The sequence below is a fragment of the Monodon monoceros genome, unplaced genomic scaffold, assembly GCF_005190385.1.
Source record: "Monodon monoceros isolate NGI ecotype Baffin Bay Population unplaced genomic scaffold, NGI_Narwhal_1 Super_Scaffold_21, whole genome shotgun sequence".
In the NCBI taxonomy this organism is placed as follows: Eukaryota; Metazoa; Chordata; class Mammalia; order Artiodactyla; family Monodontidae; genus Monodon; species Monodon monoceros.
Genome location: NW_021703778.1, coordinates 6,395,786 through 6,413,092, shown reverse-complemented (window position 1 = coordinate 6,413,092; position 17,307 = coordinate 6,395,786). Strand labels below are relative to the sequence as shown.

At 37.8% G+C, this 17,307-nt stretch overlaps 1 protein-coding gene across 2 annotated transcripts in view; it reads right to left on the bottom strand.

The window, feature by feature from the left end:
• MINDY3 (MINDY lysine 48 deubiquitinase 3) overlaps positions 1–17,307 on the bottom strand; it is a 95,016-nt gene that overhangs the window by 9,435 nt on the left and 68,274 nt on the right. For both annotated transcript variants that reach the window (XM_029238141.1, XM_029238142.1), the window contains exons 11-12: positions 15,393–15,465; positions 365–437 (exon numbers count right to left, since the gene is read on the bottom strand). In XM_029238141.1, the coding sequence (XP_029093974.1) occupies positions 365–437; positions 15,393–15,465 (146 nt within the window). The remainder of the gene's footprint in view (positions 1–364; positions 438–15,392; positions 15,466–17,307) is intronic.

The window sequence follows — 17,307 nt, the reverse complement described above, 5'->3', positions numbered from 1 at the left end:
CATTCTACATAACTGTCACTACTTTCGCTGAAGGTGCTAAAGACATGCACAAAATTTCAAAAAATGGAAGAAGTTTCACAGTGAGAAAAATAAGGAAAAAGGCATTTACATTTTTAGGACCCTTTATAAAAAACTAGACCATAAGTGCACAGAGTGGAAAAGGAAGTTCATTTTAAGTAAGTCAAGTCTCTGCTATAATACTGATTGGTCTGACTGCTTCCTAAATCGTTGCTTAATATCAAGTGCTATGCTTCATATATGCATAAACACTTAGATTTTTTAAAAAAAGGCAATAATGTGTGTATAACGTTTTACATTTAACAGAATCAAGAGTTGGTTAAGTAATACTTCGTATGTAGCTTACTATTCAGGATCTGAAACAAGGTCCAATGCTTTCATCACATCTTCTAGGAGTGAATCGGGTATGAATCCATTATCTGGAAAAGAATTACAGAAGCAATTTGGATTAAGTTTACTTCAAGAAATGCTATTATTGCTGCTCAGCCAGACTCCAGTGAAGAATCACATAAGAGGGATACAAAGAATTAAGAAACAGCATATTAAGTTTGTTTTGGGCACAATATTATTATTAGGTACTCTCTTAGTTTTCTTGGGCACACAGGTGAAGATTTATTTTCAAGGTTAGTTTTCTAATACAAAAATGAACCACACGACTTCTCCCTGAGAACTCCAAGGAAACCTGAAGAAAGCCAAATTACTTCTTAAACAGGCTTACAAATTTAAATGAGACAAGTTTTTTCCTACTTAAGTTTTTAGCAGTTAGTTATCCAATTAAAATAAAACTTTACCAGTAAATTCTTTTTGTTGCAATGTTATTTTAGCTTCTTGCAAGAATGTTCATGAACCACCGTTATTTAGATCTCTGACAATATACGATCAAGAAAAGATATCTCTTGACTTAAATCAACAGACCTGATTTAAATAAAAGCCATAGATTTAATAGCGAAAAAAATTCAAAGTTGGAACGCAGAGTAGAATCAAATGTTGATGCAGAGTAGTTTATGGAAAATGTTCCTTTTCTTGGGCTCGATGAGGAAATAGCATTGTAAATGGCCCAAACTCAGATGATGCAATAGGACGTGATACACACAAAAAGCTTGTGGGGCAGTTTGAAACCACAGTACTTATAAACAAGCAACTTGATTCCCTTAAATGTACAATGCCTGACTTCCTCTACCCATTTATTCTTTCCTGAAGACTGTCTCAGCTTTAAATCAACTTCCAACACAATAACCTTTTCAGGGATTAGGATAATTAAGGAAAAAAAAAAAAAACAAAAAAAAAAAACCTTGTCCTGGAGGACAAGATGCCCAAAAGCCCTGCTTCTATAATCAAACTATAGAATAAAGTGGAGTTGCTCTTTCTGCACATAGTGTGTACTCTATCAGCAAGGAAATAAAGAAGTTAAGATTTTTTTAAAAGTCTTTTCTTAAACCTCATAAGCACATGCTTACCCATGTGAAGACAGATTGGCTTTGACTAAAAGGCTAAGAATCATTTAGGATAATTAAAAATTATCCTAAATATAATTTTAGAAAGTGAACATTTAGAATAATTCCAGTTTGTCAGGTTACCAATAATTGAAGGTATAGAGAATAAAAAAAACTTGTTTGAAGGCACCTGTGAAAAACATTCAAGCTTTATAAGCCTCAGTTGATGAGTCTGAAAGGCAGAAAATTACTCCTTTTGCTTAGTTAGGTCACAGCTAAAAGCTTAGCATTTCCGAATGTAAAACAGGCTTTATGTGGCTACTGGCGGCCAGCAACAGTTATCCGGACAGGTTTCCATGTTTACGGGCTGTCATGTATATCACTTGACAGCAGCCGTGTGTATTACAATATTCTTCTGAAACACTGAATGGCAGGCAGCCTTATCTCTTCTTACTGTAACCCGAGACTCAGCTCCCATCCCCAGAAAGGGCTAATGGGCTGTATAGGGACACAAACAACAACTAGGAAAACAACATAATGACCTCCTTAACTCAAACGTGATTAACCTCAAGCTTAAACATTCCACCACATTTTTAAGGGGCCTAAGAGATTTACAACGTGTAAACACGGACATTCTGGAGTACAGCAATGACTACACCAAGCCAGTGACTCTAGTTTTTGTACATACAGTATTTTATAACTGGAGACTGCAGAATCATTTTTTTCAATACCTCAAAGACTTTTAATACACCCAAGATTAGAAGAGGAGATTTGGAATTACTTTTTAAAACACTAATTTTGAAATTACTTTATTCTTTAATAATCATACCTGTCAAGACAAATTCTTTAGAAAAAGCAGCCTTAAGTCTAAGCAGATCGAAACTCACTCCATCTAGTATTTAGTCAGCTGGTTCCTCAGAGAATATGGAAACAGAGACACAATGATAAGAAGACCTCAATACCAACAGCAGAGGAAATCTGAGCATACAATTTGTTGATTGCTCAAGCCGACCTAAGAAGCACCAAAGGAAAAAGCAGAACTTGAATGCATCGGTAATTTAACCACATGAATATAAAATGGCCTTGTACAGGCTTTCAAGCTCAGAAGAACGGGGAAGACGGGCGGGGAGGGCAAGGGGGCAGTGCCCGCGGTTGTGACGGTACGCAGCTACGGTGCCAACATTCACATACAGTTAAATTGTGTTTAAGACATTTGAAAAGGAGGAAAAAAGCTGTTCGTTTATAAATTTAAAAAAGAGGGGTTTTTTTGTTTCTTTAAAACCCAGTAAACAGACGGCAAGAAGCGCCCAGCTCCTAGAGCTCGGGAAGAGGAACTCTGCGCAGAGCAGCGCTGGGTAGGGGCACAACGGTGAAGTGAACTAGCAATTTGCTGGGTAGGAGGATCAGTTCAGAATGGTGAAGAAGTCGAGCTGGCCTCGAAGGAGAAGGAAGGACCCATCATGATTCCCATTTGGAAAGACGGTGGGGAGCTTGGCAGGCCTCCTAGCAGAGGCACCAGCTGAAGGGAGAGCTGCAGGAGAGAGCAGGTGTCAGGAAGCCACAGCGGGACAAGAAACAGCGTGAGAGGAGATGGGGACCCAGCACTGGGGACCGTTAATGTTTTCAAACCCCTGTAGGTGAGAAAAAGTACAGTTTCTTAGGAACAGAGGAGACAATCAAGATCAAGTTGAGAATTTAAGTGCTGTTGGTTTTAGTAAAAAATTAACAAATTATTTTATTTTTACTCAATGTTGTATCATACTTTACCTAGCTATTATTATTGACGCTTTAATAACATATCCCTACAATTTAATAGAACTCTTAGTGAAAAAAAGTATGTGGCTTTTGCCCAGAGGCAAGGTTAGGGCATTTTCGTAGTCACGCTTGCCCTGGTCTCCTGGCTTGTGTCTCCCTGCTGCTTCGCGCCTCTGGCCCCGTAAACAGAGGCCATGGACAGCAGGGATGCCATGACCCGGGGGCCGAGCACGGTGCTTAACACAAGTAGCTGCTCAATAACATTTGTTACATTCAATTATTCAAGCTAATCCTAACTTCAGATTTAAACAAACTGCTCTGTTCAGGCACCATGGTTCAACCAAAAACAGCTCTGTGAATTGTACCTAGGAAGTTTACAATGAAATGAGTAGCTGCTTTACGGCCTGTCCTGCAGAACCACTTCAATTATGTGATGGGAAAGTTGCAAACCAAACTAAACAAGGTGCACAGGATAAAGAAAAAACTATGGCTGGGGCAGCAGGAAACAGTGATGAGAATGGTACAGCAAGGTGAATGGAAGTAACGGAAGGGATGCAAAGGTAGAAGACAACGTGATTTAAAAGGAAAAGACAGAATTAAACAAAAGGCAACTTCTAGATGATGTCTAAGGATGGGTGTATACTAAACTATCTACAACAAGTAAAATTATTCTTAAAGATGAAAAAAATGTACCACACTGAAATCATTCATACAAAAGATGCTATCAATATATTTTAGCAACCTACAAAGAATACAAGGGCTCTTTAAAATTAAAATATATATCCCTTGTCCAAAGAGGGTTGATGAAGTCTACAACGGGGCGGGGTGAAGAAAGAATAAGAGGGAGAGAGAGAGAAGAAAACAAAACAAACCCCATTACGGGTGATGCTAAAAATTTCAAATACCATCTGTGTAGAATTCAGTTCTTTGGAGATTACTGAATAAGCTCTATGCTACACAGTTTTGGAATTTTTTCTTTTTTAAACAACAGTATGGTCAACTTATTGAGTACCTGAATAATGATGTAAAGTAGATACAAAGGCCATCTTACAGCTGAGGAAACTGAGGTTAAGGAACTTGCCCAACATCACACAGCTGAGTTTACAGAGGTGGGATTTAAATCCAGGTTGTCTGATACCCACTGGAATGCTTTTAGCATTTTAGAAAGCCATTTTCTGATACCTGGAGGCATTCCAAAATTCCTCTCTTGTCCAGTATCTTTGATCACATTGATCAATTTACCTCTGTCCCTACTCTTTTGTTTTTAAAAATTACTATAAAATATGTATCTGAATACAAACCAAATATCCAAACTTTCTCCCACAAAAGAGATGTAAAAAAATGAAACGAAACAAAACATAAAAACAACGCCACCCCCCAACCCAAATCCCCAGGAAACAAAACTATGGACTTTCTCTAAAGCCCATATGTAACACTTTATATAGGACCAGTACCTGATTCTCTTTAGGATCTGAGCACACACACTAGTGTTCATTTCCATTTCTGAATTTGGGATTCTTCATTAAAGGGACCATGTAATTAGAGATGGTATGTTAAGGTCCTGCTTGAAATTAAAAGGAGAAGCTAACAGCTAAAAATATATTTTTGAACTTATTTTATATGTATGCTTGGCGTCAAAATAATTATTGAGCTCCTTAGATCCTAAAGACTCTGAAGTAGAGACTAACTGCTCAGTGGGAATGACAGTCAACATCATATCCTTATTCCAATAAATTAAAAATAGTTAAAAGTAGACAAAGAGGTTAAAACACAGCTCTTTATGACCTCAGCCTTTTAAAAAGGTACTGGTAGTGGAGAGAGGGGGAAAGATTGCTTGACCTTCTGGAAGAACACCTCGAATCTGGTCTCAGTTCTCACAACTAGGCATGCAGCTCTGAAGAAGTGACCTAAACCCTCACAAGGTTGGCTTTTCTTAAGAACAAAATGGTGCTGGTCATCCCTGCTTATCTCCTAGGTTTATGGTAAGGTTTTAATGAGACCACGCAGGTAAACTGCTCTATAAACTGTGATGCTTCATGCAAAGGCCAGCCATCATGATAATTACTATTTTTAGACAGGTCCTCAGTTACTAATGGTCTTTTGAAACCTAAACCTGATTTATAAGTCACCTGTTTAGAACACTGAACATACAGTCTCACGGAGGCAATGCTGTAAATGGTGATTAGCCCGCAACTGCATTTAATTCACAAGATGCCTAAAGCAGGAGCTAACAGTGCTGCTTACAGGTCTACCTACCTGACAGGCACGTGCAGACACCCGGGGTGGGAGCGAGGCTGAGGTGGGGAGGGTGAGACAGACACCAGAGTACTCACGGGTACCAGAACTTGGATTCTCTTCTCTTTAGCTTCCCTCTAGGTCAGTTTTTCTACAAATATTCTAAAGAGGGTGACAAACGGCAACTGTCACCACACCAGCCTCTGCTAAACGGAAACTGGAACTACCCACTACCCAGAAACTTGTAAGTACTGTTAATATAGTAAGTGTTCTGAGAAAGGAGATCTGTTCAGATCCTGAAATAAAAGTGTGCTATGTTGGGGGAAGGGGGGATCAAATCAGTAAATTAGCTGATTAGTTTGTGACTAAAAATGAAGAATTTTCTATTTTTAATCTTTCAGCTTCCTAGAGTGGACTGTCAATAGCTAAACCATAAACAGGGATATTCAAATGAGAAAGTGGAGCTTATTTTCTATGTAAGTCATAGATAGAAAGAGATAGCTTTTCTAAGATGACCGAACAAGTTTTGTTTGCTTCTTAACAATTCAGATTATAGTCCTGCTAAGTTGTCACACATAAAACCATATAGATGAAAACTAATTTATTTAATCAATAATTTTCTCTCTCTAGTAAAAACACAGCAAATTTATTTTCATATGTATTTCTCAGGACTCAATTCTGAAAAACTGCCACTGATCATAAATTGTTTTAATATTGCCAATAAGATAATTTTCCTTGTAATTTAGTAGACAAAATGGAGCCTGCTACCTCATTAATGATTTTAAAAAATTGAAATTGCAAAAAGCAAACAAATCTACTACTTGTGACTATAAGATACTAAAGTTTAGCTTTAGTATCTTTATTCCTGACGGAGTTGTTTCAAACTGGCCTTCTAGATAACATCAGGCTCTTCAAGTCCACGTCTCCTACGGCTGTGAACACTCCTTCTTGCTTTGAAGGCGTTTCTCTATGCCTTTGTTCCTTCACAGTTATTATCTCCTAAGATATTCTGATACTCTCCTTGTACATTTCCTTTCTCAAGAAACTCATTCACTTCCAATTTCAATTTCAGTTCTAAAATTCTCACTAAAGAAACTAATGCAGAGGGATCCAAAACGCCAGATTACAGAAAAGCCATACGTTTGGTTTGAGAATGGTCTGTAGTGGTTACACTGGGGTAAGAGTATGCTTGATATCTTGGACAATCATTTCAAATCAAAATTAAGCAGCACTATAAAGACCTGACTGGAAACTCTGGAAAGACACCCAGTTTATCCATGCCACCTTACATACTTCATCCTATAATGTATTCCACTCTAGAAGGAATCCTCCTCTCATACAGTAATTACTATCAATATGGGTAGAAACATGTCACCTAACGTATCTTGAAACAGAGCAGGCATTTACATATGTATGTGTATACCACTTCACGACCACTCTGCCCTGGGATATGAGATATAGAAAAGGCAAACATCTAGAAGCAGGGTGAGAGATGGCAGGGGAAAAAAACCTAGTACTTTAAATAAATCCTTAAGAGGAGGGTATGCCACAGGAAATCGCTTGACTCATTCTCTGAAATATATTTCTTTAAAATATAAATCCAAGCCTTGACCGTATTCCAATAACCATCACTTCTCTTTAGTACATGCTACATAATTATTTTTCTTGTGTCCTGTCTTTCCATTCAAGTCAAACACTTTGCTGGCTATTCCTGGTATATTTCTGTCTTCTACCTCGTGTTCATAGGTATCATTTTCTCTTCTTTGTGCTTCCATTTGCCAACATGATCGTACCTCCTCAGGTCTCCATGATAGCTCTCTAGCTAATCTCAGTTCACTTTGATCACATTTCTTTTAATCTTATATTATTTATATCAATCTTATTTTCATTTTAACTTGCTACCGTTTCCAAAAACTGTACTTGATTAAGTTTGATCCTAACTCAAAATATATTAAAAGCATTTAGGAATAGAAATGATTTATTTCCTATCTTTTCCATCAGAGGATTCATATTGGTAAAAGAATGACTGTATTTGTCACCCTCCATGACATAGTTCAATGTGCTACATATCCCGTTCTTTTTTTTTTTTTTTTTTTTTTTTTTTTTGCGGTACGTGGGCCTCTCACTGCTGTGGGCCCCCCCCTCCCCCCGTTGCAGAGCGCAGGCTCCGGACGCGCAGGCCCAGCGGCCATGGCTCACGGGCCCAGCCACTCCGCGCCATGTGGGATCTTCCCAGACCGGGGCACGAACCCATGTCCCCTGCATCGGCAGGCGAACTCTCAACCTCTGCGCTACCAGGGAAGCCCAATGTGCTACATATCCCAATGATTCCAGCTGAATGTTAACTTACTATAAGACGAATTTCATTCAGTGGTGGGAAGATATAAAGAAGTAAATTACTTTTACTTTTAAAGACTTGGAATGAAATGTTATTGGAAGTTTAAAAGATTATTAATTCCAAGAAGAAAGCAACATTTATTTTTCTTAAGTTAGGGAAAAGGCATAATGGAAGAAGCTAACTGAAGGTCAACTCACCAATACCAGCACCAATTAACCTGAGGTGTAGAGGGAGAGGAACTCACATTTATGAAGTACCTACTATGTGTTAAGGACTGGGCAGGTGATTTCTACAATGCTATTCATTTAATCTTCATAAGGACTCTCAAGAAACAGGTGGTTATTATCATCTGATATATAAGAAAACAGATTTATAGACTGAAAAGTAACTAAAGTTATATGGTTACTAAGATTCCTGGAATTTCTATGACTGAAATTTTTAGAGATGGAAAGAATAGATCTCCAAGAGTTAAAAATGTCAAGACAGAAGAAAGTGTATTTATAAAGATAACTGAGTCCATTCAGGAGTTGATAAGGATTAACCCAACAACGTAGGTTCCTTCCTGGTAATTTACAATGGAACATAAGGCATGGCTCGGTTTTAAAGTTATACTGGAAAAGTCAGTGAGTTAGCTGTCATACTTTAGTCATAACCATTATCGAAGTACATAAATGCAAAGATGATTAAAATAACCTAGCTAACAATGACAGAGTTGACACTGCAGTGACATATATGTGAACTTTTAAGACAACGTTTGTTAGTGCGGTAGAGAAGCTAAGCTCAGGCTCAAAAGAGAATCCTAAAGATGATTTTTCTTATCCTTCTTCTGTATTTTCTTCTGGCACAATCAATTACACAGAAATATTCTGGGGAGTGACGTCAGCAAGATGGAGGGCTAGGAGACCCCAACTCATGCCTCCCGCACAAGAAGCCAACAAAAACAATAAACAGCACAAACTGAAGAAAACCCCCCAGGGAAAGTACTGGGCTACAAGGAAGCGGCAGAAAGCCCTGCGGAGCTCCAAAATAAATCAAGGATAGCTGCACAGGACGGTACGGGAAGTGTACTACCCGAGTCAAGCCACTACCCCGTCAAGAGCAGCCTGGCACCAGGAGGGATGGCCTCAGAGGAAGGTCACCACACGGGGAAAAGGAGAACCCCTGCAGGCCTCTCCGCTGGAGACATGTGCAGCCTTTGCTGCAGTGGTCTCCTACCAACATTGCTCCCAGCTGACGGAGCTGACCACAGTGCTTCCCAGCCCCTGCATCTACTCCCAGAGGCTAGAGTTGTCGCTCAGGAGACCTGCCCTCACGGACCCCAGTCTCTGCTGTACCCTGCTCTCTGGAATGAGGTGCGCCTCAGCACCTCACCATATACAGGACTGGAGCTCTGGGCCTCATCCTTGGTTTCAGGGTAGTGGCTTTGTCCCACCATTACCAGCACAGTGTCTGCTGCCCTGGGCCCCGCCTACTGGATACCAGGTTATAGCTCTGACCCATCATCCTCAAGGATGCTACCATCACTGAGCCCTGCCCGCCCCCCCCCGAGGTTGAGGCTCTGACACATCAGTGCTGAGACTGGGCAGCACTGCCCTGAGCCCACTGCTGAAGCTCAGCTTTAACAGATCAGCACTGCAGTTGTGCTGCTGCTACTGCCTTGTGACTGCCGCGTGGGGCCAAAAGTGAGACTCCGACCCACCATCCCCAGTCTATGCTGCTACTGCAGCCTGGGCCCAAGCCACCACCACAGCTTGTCATCCCAGGGCCTGTGCCACTGTCACACACCCCCACACCCGTAAGCCACTATGGGGAGCCCCTGAAACTCAGGTCCCAGGTCCACGGAAGAGCTGTACGTATGTATACCGCAGACATCGGTGCCATACCTGCAGCAAGTGCACCTGTACCTCAGGACTACTGTGGTAGTTCTGTACGCACCGGATCCTAGGACCCTGGCTCTGTTACCCCGAATGAATAGCCAAAACGATCTTGAGAAAAAAAGAACAAAGCTGGAGGTAGCACACCTCCTGATTTCAAACTATATTACCAAACTATAGTAATCAAAACGGTATGGTATTGACCTAAAAACAGTCACACAGATCAAAGGAACAAAACAGAGAGCCCAGAGATAAACGTACACTTAAATGGTCAATTATTTTACAACACAGGAGCCATGATATACAATGGAGAAAGGCCAGTCTCTTCAATAAGTGGTACTGGGCAAACTGGACCACTATCTTACACCACACACAAAATTTGATCTATTTTGAGTTAAGACTTGAATGTAAGACCAGAAACATTAAAATTCTTATTATGTAGCAAACACAGGTGGTAAGCTCCATGACATCACTCTTGGCAATGATTTTTTGGATTTAACACCAAAAGTGGGGGAGTAGGTGAAATGAGTGAAAGGTTTCAGAGGTACAAGCTTTCAGTTATAAAATAAGTGAGTCATGGGGATGTAAGGTACAGCATGGTGATTACAGTTTATAATACTGTACTGCTTATTTGAAAGTCTCTAAGAGAACAAATCTTAAAAGTTCTCATCACATACATAAAAAATTTGTAATTATGTATAGTGATCAATGTTAATAGGCCTACTGAGGTGATCATTTTGAAATACATAAAAATATAAAATCATTATGTTGTGCACATGAAAGTAATATAATATTAAACATCAGTTACACCTTAAAAAAATAAAAATCCTGTGGTGGTGTGTGTAAATCACTTTGAACTCTACCATACAGGCTAAGAGACAAGGGTTAAAAATAACTACATCTACAATATTATGTTAATGGATACACAATATAAAGAGATGTATACTGGGACATCAAAATAAATTATGGAGGTCACGTAAATGCATTGAACTTTCTTATGTAATTGAAGTTAAGTTGTTGTTAGCTTAAAATAGTTATAAGACTAAGATGTGTTACAAAAGCCTCATGATAACCAAAGAGCAAAAACCTATAACAGACAAACCATAAAGAGAAGAGAATCAAAGCATACTACTATAAAAAAATCAAGTCACAAAGAAACCAACAGAAGAAGAATGAAACTACAGAACTACAAAACAATTAATTAACAAAGTGGCAATAGTAAGTCCTTACCTATCAACATTTACTGTAAATGTAAATGGTTTTATTTCTCCAATCAAAAGACACAGAGTGGCTGAATGGATAAAAGAACAAAACCCAACTCTATGTGAGTCTATAAAGACTCACTTAAGCTTCAAGGACATGGATAGGCTGAAAGTGATGAGACGAAAAAGATATTGCATACAAATGGAAAACAAAAGAGAACCGGGGTAGCCATCCTTATGTCAGACGAAATACCTTCTAATCAGAAACTGTAACAAGAGACAAAGAAGGTCATTATGTAATGATAAAGGGATGAATGTATCAGGAGGATATAACAACTATAAACATATACGTACCATATATTGTAGCTCCTAAATGTACTAAATAATTATTAACAAATCTGAAGGGAGAACAGAGAGCAATGAAATAAAGTAGGGGACTTCAGTACCCCACATTCAACAACAGTTTGATCATGTAGACAGAAAATCAGTACGGAAATAATAGATGTGAATTACACTTTAGACAGCATGTACCTAACAGACATATACAGAACACTCCATATACCAGCAGCAGAATATGCATTTCTTCTCAAGTGTACAAAAAAGATTCTCCAGGATAGATCACATGATAGGGCATAAAACATGTCTTACCAAATTTAAAAGGACTGAAATCACACCCAGTATTTTTTCCTACCACAATGACAGGAAGCTAGAAAAAAACCACAGGAAGAAAATGCAAAATATATGTAGATTAAACAACATGCTCCTGAACAACCAATGGGTCAAAGAAGAAATCAAAAGGGAAATCAAGAAATATCTTGAAACAAATGAAAACAGAAGCACAGTGTATCAAAACTTAGGGATGCTGCAAAAGCAGTTTTAAGAAGGAAGTTTATACTGATAAATGCCTACATTAAGAAACAAAAAGACCTCAAATAAACAACCTCACGTTACACCTTAAGGAACTAAAAAAAGAAGAAAAACTACAACAGAGATATATGAAATAGAGAACAGAAATATAGAAAAAAGCAATAAAACTAACAGCTGATTTTCTGACAAGATAAACAAAACAGAATTAAAGAGGAGACATTGTAACTGTTACCACAGAAACACAAAGAGTCAGAAGAGACTGCTATGAACAATAACACACCAACAAATTGGACAAATGAGAAGAAACTGATTAATTCCTAGAAACATAAAACCTACTAAAAAGGACTCATGAGGACAAAGAAAATCTTAATAGAGCAGTAACAAAAAGGAGACTGACAATGTAATCCAAAACCTTCCAACAAAGAAAAGTCCAGGAACAGATGGTTTCACTGGTGAATCTATGAAACAACTAAAGAGGAATTAATGCCAATCCTTCTACAAATCATCCAAAAAAGTAAAGATGAGGGGATACTTCCAAATTCACTTTGAGACCAGCATTACTCTGATACCAAAGCCAAATACGGACACTACAAGAAAAGAAAACATATCATAATCCCTGATGAATACAGATACAAAATATTAGCAAACTGAATTCAACAGCAGATTAAAAGGACCATACACTATGATCAAGTGGGATTTATTCCAGGGATGCAAGGATGGTTCAACATATGCAAATCAACAGATCTGATATACCACATTTATAAAAGAAAAAAATTGTATGATCATGTCAGTATGCAGAAAAGGCACTTGATATAATACAAAATCCTTTCATAATAAAAAAGCTAAAAAATATGGTACAGAAGGAATGTTCCTCAGTGTAATAAAGGCCATAAACAACAAACCTACAGCTAATATCATACTCAGTGGTGAAAAGTTAAAATCCTTTCCTATGAGAACAGGAAAAAGACAGGATTGCCCACTTTTGCCATTTCTATTCAGCATATTATTGGAAGTCCTAGCCATAGCAATTCGGAACAAAAAGGAAATAAAAGGCATTCATGTTGGAAAGGTAAAAGTAAAATGATCTCTGTTTGTGGATAACTTGGTCTTATATATAAACCCTAAAGACTCCACTAAAAAACTGTTAGAAAAATGATTTCAGTAAATTTGGAAGATACAAAATCAACATACTGTTATCAGTTGCATTTCTAGACACCAACAAGAACTATCTGAAAGTGAAATTTAAAAAGCAACTGCATTTACAATAGCATCAAAAACAATGAAACGCTCAGGCACACGTTTAACCAAAGAGGTATAAGACACTGAAAACTGTAAGACACTGATGAAAGAGACTGAAGAAAACACAAATGGAAGGATACACTGTGCTCATGGATTATATCAAGAATTAATAGTGTTAAAATGGCCATACTACCCAAAGTGATCTACACAGTCAATGCAATCCTTACCAATATTCCAGTGACATTTTTTCACAGAAATAGAAAAAATTATTCCAGAATTTATTTGGAACCACAAAAGATACTGCACCATCAAAGCCATCTTGAGAAAGAAGAACAAAGCCAGAGGCATCATGTTACCTGATTTCAAGCTATACTGCAAAGCTCTAATAATCAAAAGAATATGCTACTGGCATAAAAACAAGCACCCAGCCCAGTGTAACAGAACAGTAAGCCCTGACATAAATTCATGAATATATGGTCAGCTAATTTTTGATCAGAGTGCCACGAACATACAATTGGGAAAGGATAGTCTCTTCAATAAATGGTGTTGGGAAAAATGGATATCCACATGCAAAAGAATGAAACTGGACCCCTATCTTACAGTATTCACAAAAAAACACTTTGAAATGGATCAAACAGCTAAGTGTAAGACTTCAAACTGTAAAGCTACTAAAAGAAAATGTAGGAGAAAAGGTCCTCGCCATTGGTCTTGGCAGCGATCTCTTGGATAAGACAGCAAAAGAACAGGCGGCAAAACTAAAATAAACAAGTGGGACTGCATTAAACTAAAGAGGTTCTGCACAGCAAAGGAAATAATAAAATTGCAACCTATAGAGTAGAAGAAAATACTTGCAAGCCATGTATCTGATAATAGGTTAATACACAAAATATGTAAAGCAAAATATATAAAGACCTCAAGAGCAAAAACACAAATAATTCAATTAAAAAGTTAGTAATGGACCTGAATAGACATTTTTCTAAAGAAGACATACAAATGGCCAATAGGTATATGAAAAAATGTTCAATATCACTAATCATCAGGAAAATGCAAATCAAAATCATAATGAGGTATCACCTCACACCTGTTAGGATGAACTTTATCAAAAAGACAGGAGACTGGATTTCCCTGGTGGTCCGGTGGTTAGGACTACGCGCTCCCAATGCAGGGGGCACGGGTTTGATCCCTGGTCAGGGAAGATCCACATGCCACATGGCATGGCCAAAAAAAAAAAAAAAAAAAAAGACGAGATTAAATGTTGGTGAATTTGTGAAGAAAGGGGAAACCTTATGCACTGTTGGTGAAAATATAAAATGGTATCTCTATTAAAGAAAACAGTACAGAGATTCTTCAAACAATTAAAGACAGAACTACCATATGATTCAGCAATTCCGCTCCTGGGTATATATCTGAAGGTAGTGAAATCAGTAGTTCAAAGAGATATCTGCACAATCACTGCAATATTATTTACAACAGCCAAGCTATGGAAACAGCCTAAGTGTTTGTCAGTGGATAAAGATTACAGTGTTTATGCGTGTGTACACACACACAATGGGATATTATTTAGCCATGCCAAAGAGGGAAATCCTACCTTTTGTGACAACATGGATAAACCTTGAGGACATTATGCTAAGTGAAGTAAATCAGACGTAGAAAGACAAATACTGTATGATATCACTTATATGTGGAATCTAGAAAAGCTGAATTTGTTAAAACAGAGTAGAGTGGTGGTTACCAGGGGCTTGAGGTAGGTTAATTGGGGAGATGTTGTTTAAAGGTAGAAACTTGCAACTAGTAGATAAATAAGTTCTGGAGAACTAATGAACAGCAATGGTGATTATAGTCAACAATACTGTATTATAAACTTCAAAATTGTTAACAGATCAGATCTTAACTGTTTTCACCACAAAAAAGAAGTAATTATGTGATGTGATAGAGGTGTTATACCTAATGCTAAAATAGTAATCATTTTGCAATATATAAATATATCAAAGCAACATGTTGTATACCTTAAACTTACAGAATGTTATATGTCAACTATATCTCAATTATTAAAAAAAGAAATATTCTGAAATATTTATTCATCTGAATAAATAAATAAATGACTTAAGCTCTTTGAAAAGTTATTCAAGAGGTGGTATTTTTCCCTATTTAACACCATCAGAGATCAAGATTCAAGTAATCATAACTTTAGTACCACAAGAAACACAAAACCCTTACACCATGTGAGAATATGATGATCACTGAAGTTTCCTATTTTTTTTGGTTCCCATTTTCACCATTTCCTATTTAAAAATTTCAAGAAATGCAAGCCTACATTTCTTTCAATAATCCCATAACTCTTTAAAAATAAAACTCAGGAAAGTATCAATATATTTCAAACATATGAAAATATAAAACAGAGGCAATGTTAATAAAAAATAAAATCTTTTACCTTCTGGATCGTAAGTTTGAAAAACTCTTCTGGCTTGTTCTGAAGGAGCCTCAGGGGCAACTAAAGCCATATCCTGAAAACATAAAAAAGCATGCTATCAACGAGCTACAATATAATGGCATTGAAAATAATGACTGATAGTTTTGCTTTATATTATTGTCCAAGTAAAAAATCTAACTGGAAGCATACTCTAGCTTTCAAATATTTAAAAATTAAATCCAGAGATATGACAGCAAACAATTACATAGGAATGCAATTGAAATTTACTACTTTAGGAAGTATGTTACATCAATACCTAGGCACAGATCAATAATCAAGTTCTGCATGTTCAGAATTTTAACTTTTATTAAAGGAAATATCGAAAAGGTGGATTTCTTTTTCCCATAAAACTAACTCTCTATCATGACTAGTTTCTTTACAAAGTAAGCAATATTACAATTTACCAAAAATAAGCACAGAATTCACTGTTATCTTGGACTCTTCACAAACCTTTACTCCATATATATCAACCATTATGAAACTCTACACTTGACTGACATGAAACTAGAAACTAGGTTCTAATTGTTTTCCTCTATTCGTAAATCTGGTCCAAGCATCTGCCTGTAATTGTGTTCACTCAGACACACCTCATCAGAGAACAAGTTTCCAAGCATCCCTTTTTACCATCTTGAATCCTTTATAAGAAGTGGGTATAAAGGGAACATATCTCAACATGATAAAAGCTATTTATGACAAATCCACAGCCAACATAATACTCAATGGTGAAAAGCTAAAAGCCTTCCCGCATATAAATTAATGAACTTAGAACACTCCCTCAACAACATACACAAAAATAAACTCAAAATGGCTTAAAGACTTTAATATAAGACATGACACTATAAAACTCCTAGAAGAGAACACAGGCAAAACACTGACAAACCACAGCAATGTTTTCTTAGGTCAGTCTCCCAAGGCAATAGAAATAAAAGCAAAAATAAACAAATGGGACCTAATCAAACTTGTAAGCTTTTGCACAGCAAAGGAAACCATAAAGAAAAAAAAAAAGACAACCTACAGAATGGGAGAAAATATTTGCAAATGATGCAACTGACAAGAGCTCAATTTCCAAAATATACAAACAGCTCATACAACTCAATAACAAAAAAACAACCCACTCAAAAAATGGGCAGAAGGGGCTTCCCTGGTGGCACAGTGGTTGAGAGTCCGCCTGCAGATGCAGGGGACACGGGTTCATGCCCCGGTCCGGGAAGATCCCACGTGCCGCGGAGCGGCTAGGCCCGTGAGCCATGGCCACTGAGCCTGCGTGTCTGGAGCCTGTGCTCCAGAACGGGAGAGGCCACAACAGTGAGAGGCCCGCGTACCGCAAAAAAAAAAAAAAAAAAAAAAAAAAAAAAAAAAAAAAAAAAATGGTTAGAAGACCTAAATAGACATTTCTCCAAAGAAGATATACAGATGGCCAATAGGCACATGGAAACATGCTCATCGCTAATTATCAGAGAAATGGATTCAGAACTACAGTGAGGTACAACCTTGCACAAGTCAGAATGGCCACATCATTAAAATGTCTACAAATAATAAATGCTGGAGAGGGTGTGGAGAAAAGGGAACCCTCCTGCACTGCTGGTGGGAATGTAAATTGGTGCAGCCACTATGGAGAACAGTGTGGAGGTTCCTTAAAAAACGAAAAATAGAAGTACCATACGACCCAGCAATCCCACTCCTGGGCATATATCCGGGGAAACCCATGGTTTGAAAGGATACATGCACCCCCACGTTCATAGCAGCACTGTTTACAGGAGCCAAGACATGGAAGAAACCTAAATGCCCATTCACAGATGAATGGATAAAAAGATGTGCTGTATACACACACACACACACACACACACACACACACACACACACACACACACACACA